Below are 15941 nucleotides of genomic sequence, written 5' to 3'. Positions count from 1 at the left end.
GGCAGGCTGTCGGAGGGGCAGGTTTTGGAGGGAAGTCAGGAGTTTGTTCTTGGACATGTTTATAGCCTGCCTGGATCCTTTGTCTTGAGGCTTTTATCTCTCTCTTGCAGACAGGAATCTTAGGGGAGGACTGGGAGGGTTTCAGCAGAATGTTCCGCAGATTTCCAGGTAAGACCTTTCAGTGTCATGGTTTCCACTGATTGGTCAGTGATGAGGCAGGTGGTCAGTGACAAGGCAGGCATCTCTCATCATTGCAGTTGGTTCTGGTGTTACCCACCTGGTTTTGCTACTTTTCTGAGAGGTCGATGTTATCTCCAGGAAGAAAGCCTGGGGAGGAGAGGTTTCCCCGGGGGTAAGCCTTATTTTCCCAGTTTTGCCCCCTGCCAGGCGCTAGGGGCCTTCCGCCCTGGTTAACATCTGCACCTGGCTGTCGATTGCTGGGCTTGTAAATTGCTGAACCATTGTGTTCAACCCATCTACCTATCTGTTTCCCTATTTCACTTGCCAAGGAATTTTTCTAGCTTGTTACTATCCTGTCTTTGTAGGTCCAGGAGAAGGAGGAGGAGCCATAACCATTGGATGTAGCAACATGGACTTCTTTAGTGATTTTGACTAGAGCAGTTTGATGCAGTGGTGGAGTAGAAAGCCAGATTGATGAGGGCCCAAGCAAGAATGGGAAGGCAGTTCCATCTTTAGTTCTCTGGCCTAATCTTTAGAGCGTTTGTATCACCCAAAGGTTGCCTTTTTTTTTTTTTTGCAGCTTTGAGGTATAATTTATACGCAATAAAATTCACCCATTCTGAGTAAATAGTTTGAATTTCAATAAAGCTAATTTTAATATTAGCAAAGGAATATATCCTAACACTTCTTTTTATCATGTAGTCAGTAAATCTCACTTGTAAATATTTTCTCCCGTGACTTTCACCTTTCCCCTTTAAATCAGTAGTTCTGTAGTTCCAAGACTAGCACATGGGCACCTGCATTGCGTGGGAACGTGCTAGAGGTGGGGCGCAGCCCTGGGGTAAGGCCCAGCAGTGAGCCTTTCAGGTGATTCTGACACACACTGAAGTTTAGGAACCATTGTTCTAAGGTATGTCTCTGAGTGGAATTGCTGGACTGTGGAATATGAGCGTGCTCAACTTTACCAGGTGCTCTCAGCCCCTTCCAAATTGGTTATACTTATGTATATGTGTACGTAGCAGTATATGAGAGTCCCTCTGGTTCCACATCCTCACCAACACTCTGGAATTTTTAAAATTCAGTTCCTAAAGCCATCAGTTTCTTTTAAAGATTGAAGCATATCTTTAAAAAAGTCAAGTCTGTGTCTTTTAAAATGTACTTATTTGGCTTTATTTTAGGGAAAAATCAGAAGTAAGCTAAATGTTTAATTGTGGTTAATTATGTTTTGATATATTTATCCAGTGAAAGTTAGGTAGTAGTCGAGTACTACAATTGGGCATTGTAATTCTTATTATTTGACCATTTAAAAAGCAGGAGAATACCATCAGATATTCTTAAACATTTTGACTGATTACATGAATTGTCTGTGTACATGGCAAAAGACAGGAGGGTAGTAGTGGTTGTACTTAGAAGAATTCTGGGTAATTTTTTCCTCTTTTGGAACACTCACTTGGCAGTTGCTGTATGCCAGGTGCTCTTCTAAGTTCTTTTCATGAGTCACCTCAGGAATCATCAAACTGTACTGCATTTGGCGTTTGGGGCCTGTCTGTGTGTTAGAGGGGAGGAACTGGAGTTAAGAATGGTTTTTATATTTTTAAAGGATTCTTTAAAAAAGAAGATGCATAGAGACTGCACTTGGCCTGCAAAGCCTAAAATAGTGACTCTCTGGCCCTTTGTAGAAAATGTTTGCTCACCCCTGATTTAATAATTTTATCCTCAGAGCATTGCACTAAAGTGGGTCCTATTATTATCATCCTCATTTTTCAGATGAGGAAACTGAGGCATAGTAGGCCTAAGTCATGTTTTGGCCCATGGCATTCACTGTTTTTAGAGCAGATCGCAGGCTCTTTCTATAAACTTGCTAACACTGTGTTTCTTTGCAGTGTAAAAAGTGGTTAGTGACTTGCGTGACAAGAAAGGATGGCGCGGTCACGCTCCAGATCATCTCCCAAGAGGAAACAGAGGTGAGCGGTTCTTAGTTTAGCAGGGCGAGCTTGGATTTGAGATGTACTTTGCTTTCAGTTCACTAGTATCCTTGTTACAGAACGGACTGGGAAGGGGGGCAATATACTGTTGTTGAATGGACCTCCTCTTCTCCCAGGGTCTCCCTGTACTAGGTTTGGCCTGCCTGCTGCCAGGGAATTATAGCTCTCGATGTCAGAGATTGGTGAAAAGGAAAGGAATTCTTTATTCAAAGGTTATACAGACTTAGAGTAGTGACTTAATGTCTTCATTAACATCCCAAAGTTCCTTAAAACACCCCAAAACACATAGTCCTTCCTTCCCGCTTTGCCCAGTCAGGGGTACCATATCTCAGGAAAAGAAATAGAGGTCCGTGGCTCAGGTCGCCCCGGTTCTTCCCAGGAATCCATGCTCAGTTGGCAGGCCTCCCTCGGTTCCCAGCACCATCAGCCGTGTCACCACCACGATCTCCAGTTCTTAATCCAAATCTGTGTGGCACCTTCTCATGGCCCACCTGCAAGAGTCCTTTCACCCCTTTCCTTCCCGCAGCGTCTCCTGCATTCTTCCATACTGCTAAGAGAGAGTTCTACATTACTGCTACATCTTGCTTTCCAGATTCCTAAGCTGCATGGCAAAGGGAGCCCCAAAGCCACGTAGCTCTCCCTTTCTCACCAAAAACCACGTGGTCCATCCTTTTTTTCTCTAAAGCCACATGGGCCCCTCCTAGCATGGCAGCCAGGCTGGATTTAAATCCTGGTGCCAATCTTCCTCTGGGGCCCCATTTCTGACTCCCCCCCCACCCCCCCCACCCCGGTTTCTGACTCCTCCTACAATAGGCTACAACTGCCAGCATTCCCATATTTCTCCAGCTTTTCTGGGCTGCCATAGTAAGTTCAGGCAGGTATGGCCCCATGGCCTGGAGCGAATCATCTCCAAGCTCACATGCAGGCCACTGTAACCAGGGGGGTTGCCTCCCAGTTACATCTGGGTGTAAGTCACTCCCATCTCCCTGGCTCAAAGCTCCACCACAGCTATTTAAGGTATCAGTTAAAACGTATAGGTATGTTAAATGACCATGCCTGAGGTTATTTGCAAAACTGTTGCTATGCAGAACAACTCTCAATGGCCCTGCTGCATGCGTCACATCTCCCAGTTCAGACTTGCGGGGGAGAGGACATCCTACATTTTTAAAAATATTTCCTGGACACCCTGAGTTCTGGACCCCATTACAAATCCTATTTGGGGTCCCCCCTTGCTGCACCCTGTTACATCATTGAGAATTTATTTTAATGAGCTCACAGGATGTGGTTATTCACAGTAGGTGCTTTACAGTCTTAGAGGCTGTATTTCTAGGAGTTGACAGCTTTCTTTAATTACAGCCCGCAGCTAGAATTAATCCATAATAAAAAGAAACACAGTGGCCACAGCCAGGGAAAGTTGAAAAACATCTTTGAAAGTGTTCCATGTTTTTGTAACAGTAAGTGGTTTAGAACTTTTCAGGGTGCATTTTATTTTATTTTTTGATAATCAATGTTTGAAGAAATTGGGAGTTAGAAGATTGGGAGCTTCCTATTTCTTCATGGCAGAATAATATAGAGTTTTACGTAGCTCAATTGTAGTTCAACTCACTTTTTTCCAGGTTGGTAGTATGAAGCATGTATATATAATCAGATTGCAAGAATTCAACTAGTACTTACTGTATATGTTCTGCTGGCAAGTTCTGGGGCTACAAAGGCAAATACAAAACCTTAAGAGCCCTCAGCAAGCACACAGGCTGGCTGGAGAAATTGACACCATGGCAGGTGGGAAAAGTGTGGTACAACTCATTGAGACAAAGTATTGTGGATCCACAGGCAGGGAATAATTCTGCTTTTGTGGAGGGAAAAGGGGGATATACTAAGAAAGTCCAAAAAAAGAGATGAGATTTTAGTTGTCCGTTTAAGGATGAGTAGAATTTCTAAAGGCAGAACTAAGATGTATTTTTTGCACCTTGATACAGCCTTAGTAGAAAGAATAGACGGTTGGAAAAACTGGGGTCAGTTTTGGAGCTGAGCTTGGGTTTTTGTGGCCTTAAACTCTTAGAATCTATTTTAATTTCAGAGGTTATGTTCAGTTGGCCAGAGATTCTCCTACATATTTATTAGTATGAATTCAGCCCTCCTTCTGCCTTTTTCCTTTCCTTCTTTTTTTAATCTTCACCCAAGGACAGTTTTTTTCCATTGCTTTTAGAGAGAGAGAGAGAGAGAGAGGAAAGGAAAGAGAGAAACATCAATGCAAGAGAGAAGCGTCGATTCATTGCCCTTCTGCCTTTTTTTACCTAACCATTGAACCTGATGTAAGCTCTTGCTAACCAGTCCTTTTGCCAGAACTTTGCCGTCAGTAATATTCCAAAATGGAGTTTGCTCTCTGCCTTAGCTGGTCCTCCTCCCAACAGGATGGGAGTTCTCAGCCCTTTTTAACAGGGGATATATTAGTTCAGATGGAAAGAGAGTGCTTGTTGAATGGGAACAAGCATAATCAGAGCCCCACATGGACAGTTTAAAATGTGGATATAGCAAATTGATGAATTTAATTTGAGTGGAAGGAACAGTAGAAAACAAATCTTTTATTTGGGTAAGTCATGTTAAGACAAATAATTTATTGTTTTTTTTTTCTTTTTGAGGTTTTTTTTTTTTTATTTTAATTGTTGTTCGAGTACAATTTTCTGCCTTTTACTCCCATCCCAGCCCAACCCCCCACCCTTCCACCTCCCTCCCCACCTCCCTCCCATTTCCATCCCCACCTTGTTTTTGTCCATGTGTCCTTTGTACTGGTTCCTGCAAACCCTTCCCCTTTTCCCCTGAAATTCCCTCCCCTCTCCCCTCTGGTCACCGTCAGCCTGTTCTCTATTTCAGTGAATACTTTATTGTTTTTAAATGAACTAAATTTTCTGTGTTTGTTTATAGGCCTTCATCACCAGCACCTAGAAAGTCTGAACACTACAAGCAAAGAAGTTCTCGTGGGTATCATAGCTTTGACCATAGGAAGGATCTGAACAGATCCACCACTTGGAGAATGCACAAGAATGGACAGAGGAGATCAAGGAATTCTTCTCGTGAAAATACGTATTACCGATATTATAAACGTAGATCATCCTCTCCAAACACAAGAAGCTCTTCAGACAAATTTTATTCTTATAAGCCTTACCAAGCATATTCACCAGGAAGAGAGGATGGTAACAGGTACATGCCCAGATACTCAGAAAGTGCATACTACCCACAGTATCAGTGGGATTATTATCCTCAGCACGCGCGAGGAAGGTCTGTTCCTTATGACCACAGAGGTAGAAGAAGTGGAAAAAGAGGAAAATCACCTCGGAGGTCAACAGAAGATTCCTCTAGATTTGAACGAAAGCAGCGTGAAGATGAGCTGAGGTCCCAGAAGACACGAGATGAAAAATATTCTCACTCTCTTAGAAGACGCTCTGAAGATGGTGAGAAAAGGAGCTCTTTTCAGAAGAGGTATAAGAAAACATTAAACCTGGGTAATCTGATATAAAGCCTCAAGTGAAAAAGTGTGTTTACTTTATAGTTGAAGATAACCACCTTGAAAAGCTTTTTTTCTGAAAAGATAAAAAGCATTATAATGTAGTTAGTTCAACTGGTAGGAGTGAAGTATTTATTTTAGAGTAAATTATGTTGAAGTTACTTGCATATTTAAAAATAAGATGGCATTTCCTCTCTAATGAACCTCTATGAGTTGGCTTGAAGGATTATAGGTTAACTTTGCCCACTGCATTCTGCATTTAAAGCCATGCTACCCAACATTCCACACATGTAAGTTCTCACTTTATTCTCTGTAGTGCAAGTATAAACTGTTTTATATCACCACAGGCATACTGAGGATCGTGATTACAGAAGACGTGGGCACACGTCAACAAGACATACAGGCGTGGAGAGGCATGATAACAGAGAGCTGTCCAGAAACCGTCAGTGCAAGCCGAGGCATTCCCCTTCGCCTCACCAGGAGAAGAGAGCTCAGCGCAGCCCTAAGTACCAAGCTCATCGACATGCTCCGAAGAGACCCCCAGAGACCAGTTCATCAACCAGGGCATCCAGCGACTCTCGCCACAAACGCCGCAAGACCTCAGATGGGGACCAGGAGTTGTCTGATGGAAAATCTCAGAAATACTCGAAGGAGGAAGATAGAAAAAGCACTCCTCAGAATGACAATGGAAAGTCCAGTTGCTCACATGCTGGAAGACAGAGAGAGGCTGAAGATGGGAAAGATAAAAGTCCTTTAAAATCATCTAAGAAACACTACACTGCCTCTGCTCATTCAGATAAAAGTGTTGATTTCAGAACCTCTGACGACAAACCGAAGATGGAAAGAAAGAAAGAAAGGGATGACAGGAAAGAGAGCAACTCCTCCAGTAACCACCTTGATGAAAGTAAAGCTTCTGATATGAAACCTTCATCCACTAGTCTTAGGAAGAAATCACTTATAATTAAAGTAAATGAGAAGAAAACAGTAAATGCATCCAGGTACTATCTTTGTTTTTTCTTCATGCTATTTAATAAATGTTTCTGCCATCTTTACTCAAAGCTTTGAAAATGAAATGAAAAATAAAATGAATCGTGTGTCTAGAGTCTGTCAAGGGGGAGGGATAGCCTAGATTTTTTCAAAAAAGCCCTGTAATCTGGATGAATCTCATGATCAGTCATGTGGGGTGGTCTCACATCTGCTTGTTTCCATGTCATATCTCAAGGTACTTTTGCGGGCAGAGCATTCTGTGGAGCTGTTCTCCTCATGAATGTGCATGTTATTATGCTGCCAGATATTCTGTGTCCAGGGATAGGCAGAGTAGAGTTCAAGAAGACCTATTCCCTGCTCAGTTTCTCGGAGCCTGTTTTCCTTGTTGCCTCAAAGTCTGAGAATTTTTGCCCTGAGAGAGACCTCAGCAGTTCCAGCTTTTATAGAACAAGAGAGTGAGGCTCTGAGACATGAAGCGACTTGTTTAAGTCAGTGCCTTGGTCTCAAACCCACGTGGCCCCTTGTGACTCAAGGAGGCTGGTGACTTAACATGGTTCTTGCTGCCATCTCAAGATGACTAGCACTCAACCTACTGGAATCTCCTAGGTAGAGGAAATTAGGCTAGAGTCGAGAAAGAAGCCCATGTATAAGACATTTGATTTAGCTCTTAATGATTCTCTAAAAAAATAGACCACTGTCGTTATAGGTTATATTCTCCTAAAGTGGTTTGTGTGCTTTCTTGCATTATGAATATTACCTCTGTCTATGAATTCTAAGAATAATAAGGCACTGCAGTTTGCTATGTCAGCTAAGTCTGTTCATTACTTTAATACATTACCAGTACGTGAATAAAAAGTGATGCACCATGTTGTTGATCTGGGGCATTTATGTTCCCAGTTGACTCATATATCTGTATTTGAATCAAAAACAAGAAAATAAAATCCAAGGTGAAGATGTGACAGGGAATTAGGTAAACCCAGAGTCCTTTTGTTTTAACAAAATATATTTTATTTTTCTTCAAGTTAGGTACTCCAGTCCCCCCCCTCTCTTTTTTATACTTGAAAAAATAATTTTTTCAAAGATTTTATTTATTTGTTTTTAGAGAGAGGGGAAGGGAGAGAGACAGAGAGGGAGAGAAACATCGATGTGAGAGAAAAACAGCAATCAGCTAGCTGCCCCCTGTGCATGCCCTAACTAGGGACCTGGCCCACAAACCCATGCATGTTCCCTGACTGGGAATCAAACCAGCCACTCTTTGCTTTGCGGGACAATGCTCAACCAACTGAGCCATACCAGTCAGGGCACAACAACATTCTTCAGTATACATATGTATATATTTTTAAGAATATTTATTTATTTATTTTTAGAGAGGGAGAGGAGGGAGAAAGGGAGAGGAAAACATTGATGTGTGAGAGAAACATCTGTTGGTTGTCTCTCGCACCCCCCTAACTGGGGACCTGGCCCACAACCCAGGCATGTGCCCTGACTGAGAATTGAACTGGCAGCCTTTCCATCCTCAGGCCAGCGCTCAGCCACACCAGCCAAGGCTATATGCGTTGTGTTTATATGTGCATAGAAAACATTACAAATATAATTATGGCACAGAAAGTTAGACAAATGGAGGTGGGAAAATAACTCATAACCCTACTACCCTAGGACAATTTTATTAATATTTTAGTATAGCTCTTTTTGTTGTTTTTCTACATGTGTGTTACATGGTTGTCATAATACTATATTAATAATTTTGTATTCTGTTTCATATAATATTTCTTACATCATTTTGTGCTATTGTATTTCCTACTAGTTCTTAATCTTAAGAGCACAAAGGCTCCTGTAAGCATCAAGTTTAGGGATGTTAAGCTATTTCTCTTTCCAATATTATATCATGAAAATGTTCAAATATACAGAAAAGTTGAAAGAATTATGCAGTGAGGATCTATACACCCACCACCTAGAGTCTACAATTAACATTTTACTCTACTTTTGTAATCACATATCTGTCTATATTTTCATCTGTTGTTCCATCTTATTTTTCAGTGTATTTCAAAGTGAATTGCAAATATCAGTAATTACCCTTTAAATATTTCAGTATTTAATTTTTATATAGTTTTTTCTTTTGAGATAAAATTACATAAAATCAAATTGCAAAAAAAAATCTTGAATTGTTTTGTAAAAGTAATGCTACCCCCACATTTAAAATGAAGTGTTTTCTTTAAAAAAGATCTTATTTGCTTATTTTCAGAGACAGGGGAACAGAAGGAGAAAGAGAGGAAGAGAAACACCAACATGTGGCCGCTTCTCCTGTGTCCCCCACTGAGGACCCAGCCAACAAACCCAGGCATGTGCCATGACTGGGAAACAGTGACCAGCCGCCCCGCCCCCCCCATCCCCCCCACCCCAGTTCACAGGCCAGCGCTCAATCCACTGAACCACACCAGCCAGGGTGAAGTGTTTTAGAGTGCTAGAAATAGCAATTTTAAAGGGTTTTATATTAAAGATACTGAACACAATTAGTTTTATAATTCTACATTGAGAAATGGTAGCCTGATCTTCATCATAATCACACAAGTGAGCTTCCCAAAATTGAGGATGCCATATCTTTTGTTTGAATTTACAAACTAATTTTGTGAAATTTTATGAGCTGTCAGCAGGGCCTGTCAGCACATGTTTAAATTACCTGACAAGGACCTGAAGTGCGGCTTATGTAATAAAAAGCTTCCACTGCAAATGCTTTCTATTCAGAAACCTGAAGACTGAACAACTTAATAAATACATGCATTTTTTTCACTTTGATAAAGCATCATGCTCAACAAGATCTTTCTAATGATATTTATTTGTTAATGAGTTGTGGAAGAGTTTTGTGGGGTTGGATTGAATTATATATGGACTGATGAAATATCCATAAAATAAAGGTAGTTAATGCAAACCTCAGTAGAATTATGTTCTCAACTATTGCCATAAATTAGCTTTTCCTCTGCTCCAAAAGACTTACATAATCCTAGAGTGGACAGAAGTTTATTTGTTGGTTAAAATCTAGAGAATTTATCCTTTTTTTTCTTTTCTTTTTTCTTTTCTTTTTGGAAAGACTAAGATGGCTCATTTAGTGCATTTGTTTGCTTTCTTAGCTTTGGTCAAGTATTGACATATGTAGTTAAAAACATATGGCTATCACCCTGACGGGTGTGGCTTAGTGGGTTGGGCACTGTCCCACAAAGCAAAAGGTTGACGGTTCAATTCCTGGTCAAGGCACATGCCTAAGTTGCAGGTTCAGTCCCCTGTCTGGGTACATGCAAGAGACAGCCAATCAGTGTTTCTCTCTCTCATTGATTTCCCTGTCCCTTTCTTTCTCCTCCCTTCCCCTCTCTCTAAAAAATAAATAAATAAAATTAGAAAACATATGGCTATCACCTAGTGATTTTTCTAGATTCTGGTTTGTATCTAGAGCAGCAGTAAATAGATATTTGCTTGAATGTTCACCACATAGTTAATACTTCTCTTAACAAAGATCGTATTCTAGTGATCCCCTTAGTCACAAATGGCATTATCAGAGGTAGAAGTTACACATAACTCACAATTATCTGTCTCAGAATGCAATAGGGAGCCACAATAGGAAAAATTGCACGAAGGTTATCATGAACCCCAAACATCCAGCTGTATATATCTGAAGCCTTGGGGCAGATGAAGGGAGTTCTGGTTTAATGTTGGACTGAGTAAGTGAGAGCCCGAACCTTGATCAGACTCGGAGGGAAGTGAGGGGGAGGAGCAGGGGGTGCCAGTCTCTGGAGATGAAAAGCTGATGCTGATGGACCTGAGGCTTCTCTCACCTCCACAGGTGCTGATACTAGGCATCTAGGATACAAAGGTTGTCTAGCAAAGTTGATGTTGGACTGAGTATATGAGCCTCTGTTGCATTCAGTCCTTTTGTTTCCCACTGAAAAGATACAGAGGGCCTCCCTACCGCCATCAGATCTTTCCCCATTCTGAGAGGCTTTCCTCCTTCTGAAAGGGGGTGGCTCCCAGAAGACAGTGGAGCCCTGATGCTCTGAGGAAAGGGCTGCCGTGTAGGTGGAAGAACAATGTAAAAAACCATAGCAAGGGCTGGAGGAAGGTAGCCTAATCACACGAAATTTACGTGTGATAGGTACTGTTCAGCTGGAGGCAAAAATAAACAAGGTGGAGATATTTTTGTGATATACAAGCCTGCTGCTATCATGCTGTTACGTATCACAAAAGTAAGGTTTCTATCTAAAATATTTCTCATGCATTTTTAAATCAAACATTAATTGAGGGAAGGCTCCCTTTCAGTCCTATCACCATAGCTTCTCCTCATATCTCTTAGGGGTCCTAGTTTAGGGAGGTGAACATTGTGTTTGGGGTTGGGGTATGTAGGTTTTTGTGTTCCTGTGGGTCACTGAGCAGCTCCGTGACATTGGGCAGGTCACCTGGCTATGTCTTTTGGGGCCCAAATTAACCTGCATTTCCTCCTAGTTATATGAGGCTGCTTTGATGGGCTGATAACTATTGAAGCTGGGTTGATACACTCATCATAGGATTCTCTGAACTTTTATGTATATTTGAGATTCTATATTATTAAAATAGGAAATATTTCCATTTTAAATTGCTGTAAATGAAGTAAAAAAAATTAAGTAAAAAGTAAGCCAAGAAAGTTTAAAAACAAAATTAAATTGGCCTCAATTAGAATTTTGAAGTCAGTCATCTTTTTAGCTGAATCTTTCATTTCAAATGGTCCAAATCATTTTCCATTTATCATTTATTCATTCATTGGGTATTTTCTGAGGACCTACCCTGTGAGACAGCCTGTTAGGGTAACCTGGGGCTGTAGATGGGCACAGGATTAGGTTTCTTCTCTGGTCTCGCACAGTAGGGCGGTGTTGGTAATACATGGCACTGTGATGTGGTGTGTGACTCGGATGATCTCAGGCGGGGGGATTTAGGGAAGGCCTCTTTCAGGACTTGACATGTGAGCTAGGCTTCAGAGGTTACGGTGTGTTTTCAACACATGATGACAAGATAGATATTTTATGTTCATATGTTAACAAAGGCAGGCACCACACACAGGAACTTGGAGCTGCATGCCTTTGAGCAGTCGGTAAAAGGGAGTAAGGTACAGGAGGCTGCAAAGGCGGGGCTGCTGCACGGCCAGCCTGGTTTGACAGGATTATCTAATAGGAGAGGACAGGTTGGCTCAGTTCTGGCTGCCAGGGGACTGTTGTGAAACAAGTAATGACATCCTGAGTTAACGGACTAGCAGTCTCCCTCTTTTCCCTCAAGTCCAAGAATTCTAAGTGTGTATTCTTAGGAAGACAGGAGCAAATTAATGACTGGGAAAGTGCTTTATGAATATTGGATACTATACAAAATGTTCGTTATTTTTGGAAGGAAACTAAGAAAAGAAAACCTTTATGTGTTGTATGGATTTTGTTCTCTACTTTAAGCTTCCAGAGGACAGGATTTTGGTTGTTGGTTTTTTTGTTACTGTTGTTTTGCCGTGCAGTTGGGGTTTTTTTGATGGATCTTAGTTGTGTGTAAGAGGAAATTAAGGTTTAATGTAGCTTCTTATGTTTTTAGTAATTAGTGCACAACACTCAGAATGTCAGAAAATATCCTTAAAGAGAGAAAGAAAATGGGGAGGGGTTGAGGACAGAACCGAAGAACCTGGAAGATTTCATCAGACCACTTTAGAATATAGGTGTTTTTTTAACTACCTAAAATTCATCTCAAATGAGAACAACTTGGTCTTTTCAGCTTAACTCTTGTGTTGGGGGTTATTTCCTGAAATTGTTAGCTTGTATTAATAGTAAATAGTAAAAAGGAAAATTTGAACTAATAGGAGATTATATTTACAAATGTAAAGACCTAAGAACATTTTTTATTGTCAAGTTTCAGGAACATTTGTCATATAGCAAAAGTATATTTTTTTAAGACTTTATTTATTTATTATTTATTTTCCGAGAGAGGGGAAGGGAGGGAGACAAGAGGAGAGAAACATCCATTGGTTGCACGTGCCCCATTCGGGGACCAAACCTGCAACCCAGGCCTGTGCCCTGACCAAGAATTGAGCCAGTGACCTTTCATTTTGCAGGACAATGCCCAACCCACTGAGCTACACCAGTAAGGGCAAAAGTATAATTGTTTTTAAAAAACTAAAATTTTAGGCCCTGGCCAAGTAGCTCGTTTGGTCAGAGCATCATCCCCATACGCCAAGGTTAACAGGTTTGATCCCCAGTCAGGGCACATACAGGAATGAACCAACGAATGAATAAATAAGTGGGATAACACATCTATGTTACTCTCTCTCTCTCTCAAAATGAATAAACATTTTTTAAAAAACCTAAAATTTTAGATTATACTATTTTCATGGCAGTGAGGTAACCCTAGGATAAATTTTTTAACTGGTAGCAAGTTTAAACACAAATTTAAGGAATTGAAGAAATAATAGCTTCAGTATATACCGCATTACTCCTATGGATTGAGGGTTGGGCATGAAGTGGGAATAAGAATTATGCCAATAATAATAAATTACAAGTTATTAATTACTGAAAGCCTCTATCAGCTTGCTTCCTCTTGGGAGAAACTGAAGCTATAATAAAAACTGTTATCAACTATTTTCTTCTTATGGATGGATCGTTTTTATAGTTGTATTTAAACTATAAAATACAACTTATAAAATCTTATTTTTGCCCTGGCTGGCATAGCTCAGTGGATTGAGCGCGGGCTGGGAACCAAAGTGTCCCAGGTTCAATTCCCAGCCAGGGTACATGCGTGGGTTGCAGGCCATAACCCCCAGCAACCGCACATTGACGTTTCTCTCTCTCTCTCTCTCTCTCTCTCTATCTCCCTTCCTTCCCTCTCTAAAAATAAATAAATAAAATCTTAAAAAAAATCTTATTTTTCTCTTGTAAAATGTTTTTAAAGCTATGGTTTTTTGGGGTATGGCAGGCTTTCTGTACCATTAAACCCCTTTACGCAGAGAGAGCATTTGTAGTGTTTTGTTAGTGGAGGTTGTTAACAGGGCCAATCTAGTTTCTAGATTTTTATCACTAAATGTCTCTTAGCTACTTATCAGACACACAGTGGGAAGCTTGAAGCAAATTAGGAGGAAAGAAGGGGAGTGGGCCTTCTCATGAAAGTCTTCTAACGAACCAAGGGACCCACAGCAGCGGCATCAACATGCTGCATAATCACTTTTCCATGTTTCTGCCTTCGCAGGGAATTGTCTCCACAGCGCCAGTTTGAGAGCAGGGAGCACAGAAAGCCATATGGAAGCCTTTCCTCTGATAAGTTAAAAACAGGCACTTAAAACCATCTTGTTAGAGGAGTTATTAAAGTTTTCAATTAAAGGAATGTCTGTAAGCCCCTCATAACCCTGGAGTAGTTTTGGATATATAGCTATTACGTGACTTAAATAAATAAGTAAATCTGCCCATTCCTATAACCACACCCCAAAATGTATCCATCTGATTGGGTTTTGTTATATGAAGAAGTATCATTTTTTTCCCCAGTGGTGTTACTGTTATTTATTAATGAATCATTTATTTATTTGTTTTATTCATTTTTTTAAGATTTTATTTATTTATTTTTTTAGAGAGGGAAGAGAGAGAGAGAGAGAGAGAGAGAGAGAGAGAGAAACATCAATATGCGGTTGCTGGGGGTCATGGCCTGCGACCCAGGCATGTACCCTGACTGGGAATCGAACCTGCGACACTTTGGTTCACAGCCCGCGTATTCATTTTTTTTAAGATTTTATTTTTATTTATTTTTAGGGAGGGAAGGGAGAGAGATGGATACAGAGAGAGAAAGAGAGAGAGAGAGAGAGAGAGACAGAAACATCAATGTGCGGTTGCTGGGGGTTATGGCCTGCAACCCAGGAATGTACCCTGGCTGGGAATCGAACCTGGGACACTTTGGTTCCCAGCCCGCCCTCAATCCACTGAGCTACGCCAGCCAGGGCCTTGTTTTATTCATTTTTTGAGTAAGGAAAGGTTTACTGATAGGGAAGCCTCCAACCAAGACAGTGGGAGCTGTGCTGCTGTTATTTAAAACACATTTCTGGTTTCTCTCTTGGATGTATCTTCAGAACCTATGACGTACTCATGAAGAACTCTAGCAGTTGTAAATCTCAATTCTTTGGACAGTGACTTGATTTTTGGCAAGAGCCAAAAACTATTTAGAGTTAAGTGTGGAGGAATAAGATGGGTATAAGCTGGTTAGTGCCATTTTGGGTTCAAAATGAGGTATAAATATAAAATAATGAGACATTTTCTGCTGATGAATCAACTGCCCTCAGACAAAGAATTGAAGGCAATTTTAAACAAGAGTAGCATTCTTGGACGAAGATATGGTTTCCCATTATGGCACTTGAAAGGATTATGTTCATATGAACGCTTGACCTCTGGGATGTAAAGCAAGACAGTTAGGACATCCATTGTCTCAGTGTCATTCATAAGTGTAGGGCAATCTTTAAAGAGCCCTACACTTAGCCTGTAGGGCTCTTTAAAGATTAAACAAGATAATGTTTGTAACCTCTAAGCTTCTGTGTTTGACATATGGTAAGCCCTCAATAATTATTAGCTATATGTCATAATAGTGGCTTTATAGTGGTCCCTAAAGGTGAGAAGAGCTCTTCATGGAAGTTATAAAGATTCAGAAAGCATTGAAGGGGTAAGATAAGTTGGGTTTATATACTAAATGGTAGCATTTCTTTAAGGATACGTTTAGGGTAAACACTACAATTAGTTATAATGATCATAACTTTGCTAATAACTAAGACTGTTTTCTGAGAGTTTGGTGAGACTTTCTAAGTGATTAAATTAGTGTCAACAGAATTTTATTTCCAAGTACAATTCTAAGCTTCTCCCTACTGATTCAGAGTTATAAGGATTTCTATGAAGTCAGAGAAGTTACTATGTTTGATACCAGCTTTTAAAGGGTGGTAGTATTTTAAGATACAATAAGCTTGCTGGATTTACAATTTTACGGACATTGGAAGTAGAAAATAATCTAATTGTGTTTACATATGGAGTGTATTTAATGCCTTGCTGTATTTTTTTTGAAGTAAAAATTGTTTAACTTAGAATTTTGAGGATCTTATTAAAGTGGCAAATATTTAATGATCTCTGATTTGAAAAGAACTCAAAACCATGTATGTATAGCTATTTTCTTCTACTCATACATGTTTTATGGCATACAATTTAGTGCCTTAATTATAAGAAGATAAGCATCATTTTAGTTTTATAGCTATATTAATTTTAATAAGTTTTTCTCAG

At 40.2% G+C, this 15941-nt stretch overlaps 1 protein-coding gene across 2 annotated transcripts in view; it reads left to right on the top strand.

Annotated features, from left to right (window-relative positions):
• The first annotated feature begins 2031 nt into the window (after positions 1-2031).
• The window catches only part of BCLAF3 (BCLAF1 and THRAP3 family member 3), a 40620-nt gene continuing 26710 nt past the window's right edge, over positions 2032-15941 (top strand). For both annotated transcript variants that reach the window (XM_036016443.1, XM_036016444.1), the window contains exons 1-3: positions 2032-2144; positions 5088-5642; positions 6015-6665. In XM_036016443.1, coding sequence (XP_035872336.1) covers positions 2101-2144; positions 5088-5642; positions 6015-6665 — 1250 coding nt within the window. In that variant the 5' untranslated portion in view covers positions 2032-2100. The remainder of the gene's footprint in view (positions 2145-5087; positions 5643-6014; positions 6666-15941) is intronic.

The sequence above is a fragment of the Phyllostomus discolor genome, chromosome X, assembly GCF_004126475.2.
Source record: "Phyllostomus discolor isolate MPI-MPIP mPhyDis1 chromosome X, mPhyDis1.pri.v3, whole genome shotgun sequence".
In the NCBI taxonomy this organism is placed as follows: Eukaryota; Metazoa; Chordata; class Mammalia; order Chiroptera; family Phyllostomidae; genus Phyllostomus; species Phyllostomus discolor.
The sequence above is the reverse complement of the archived record's forward strand: the minus strand, read 5'-3'. Positions and strand labels throughout refer to the sequence as shown.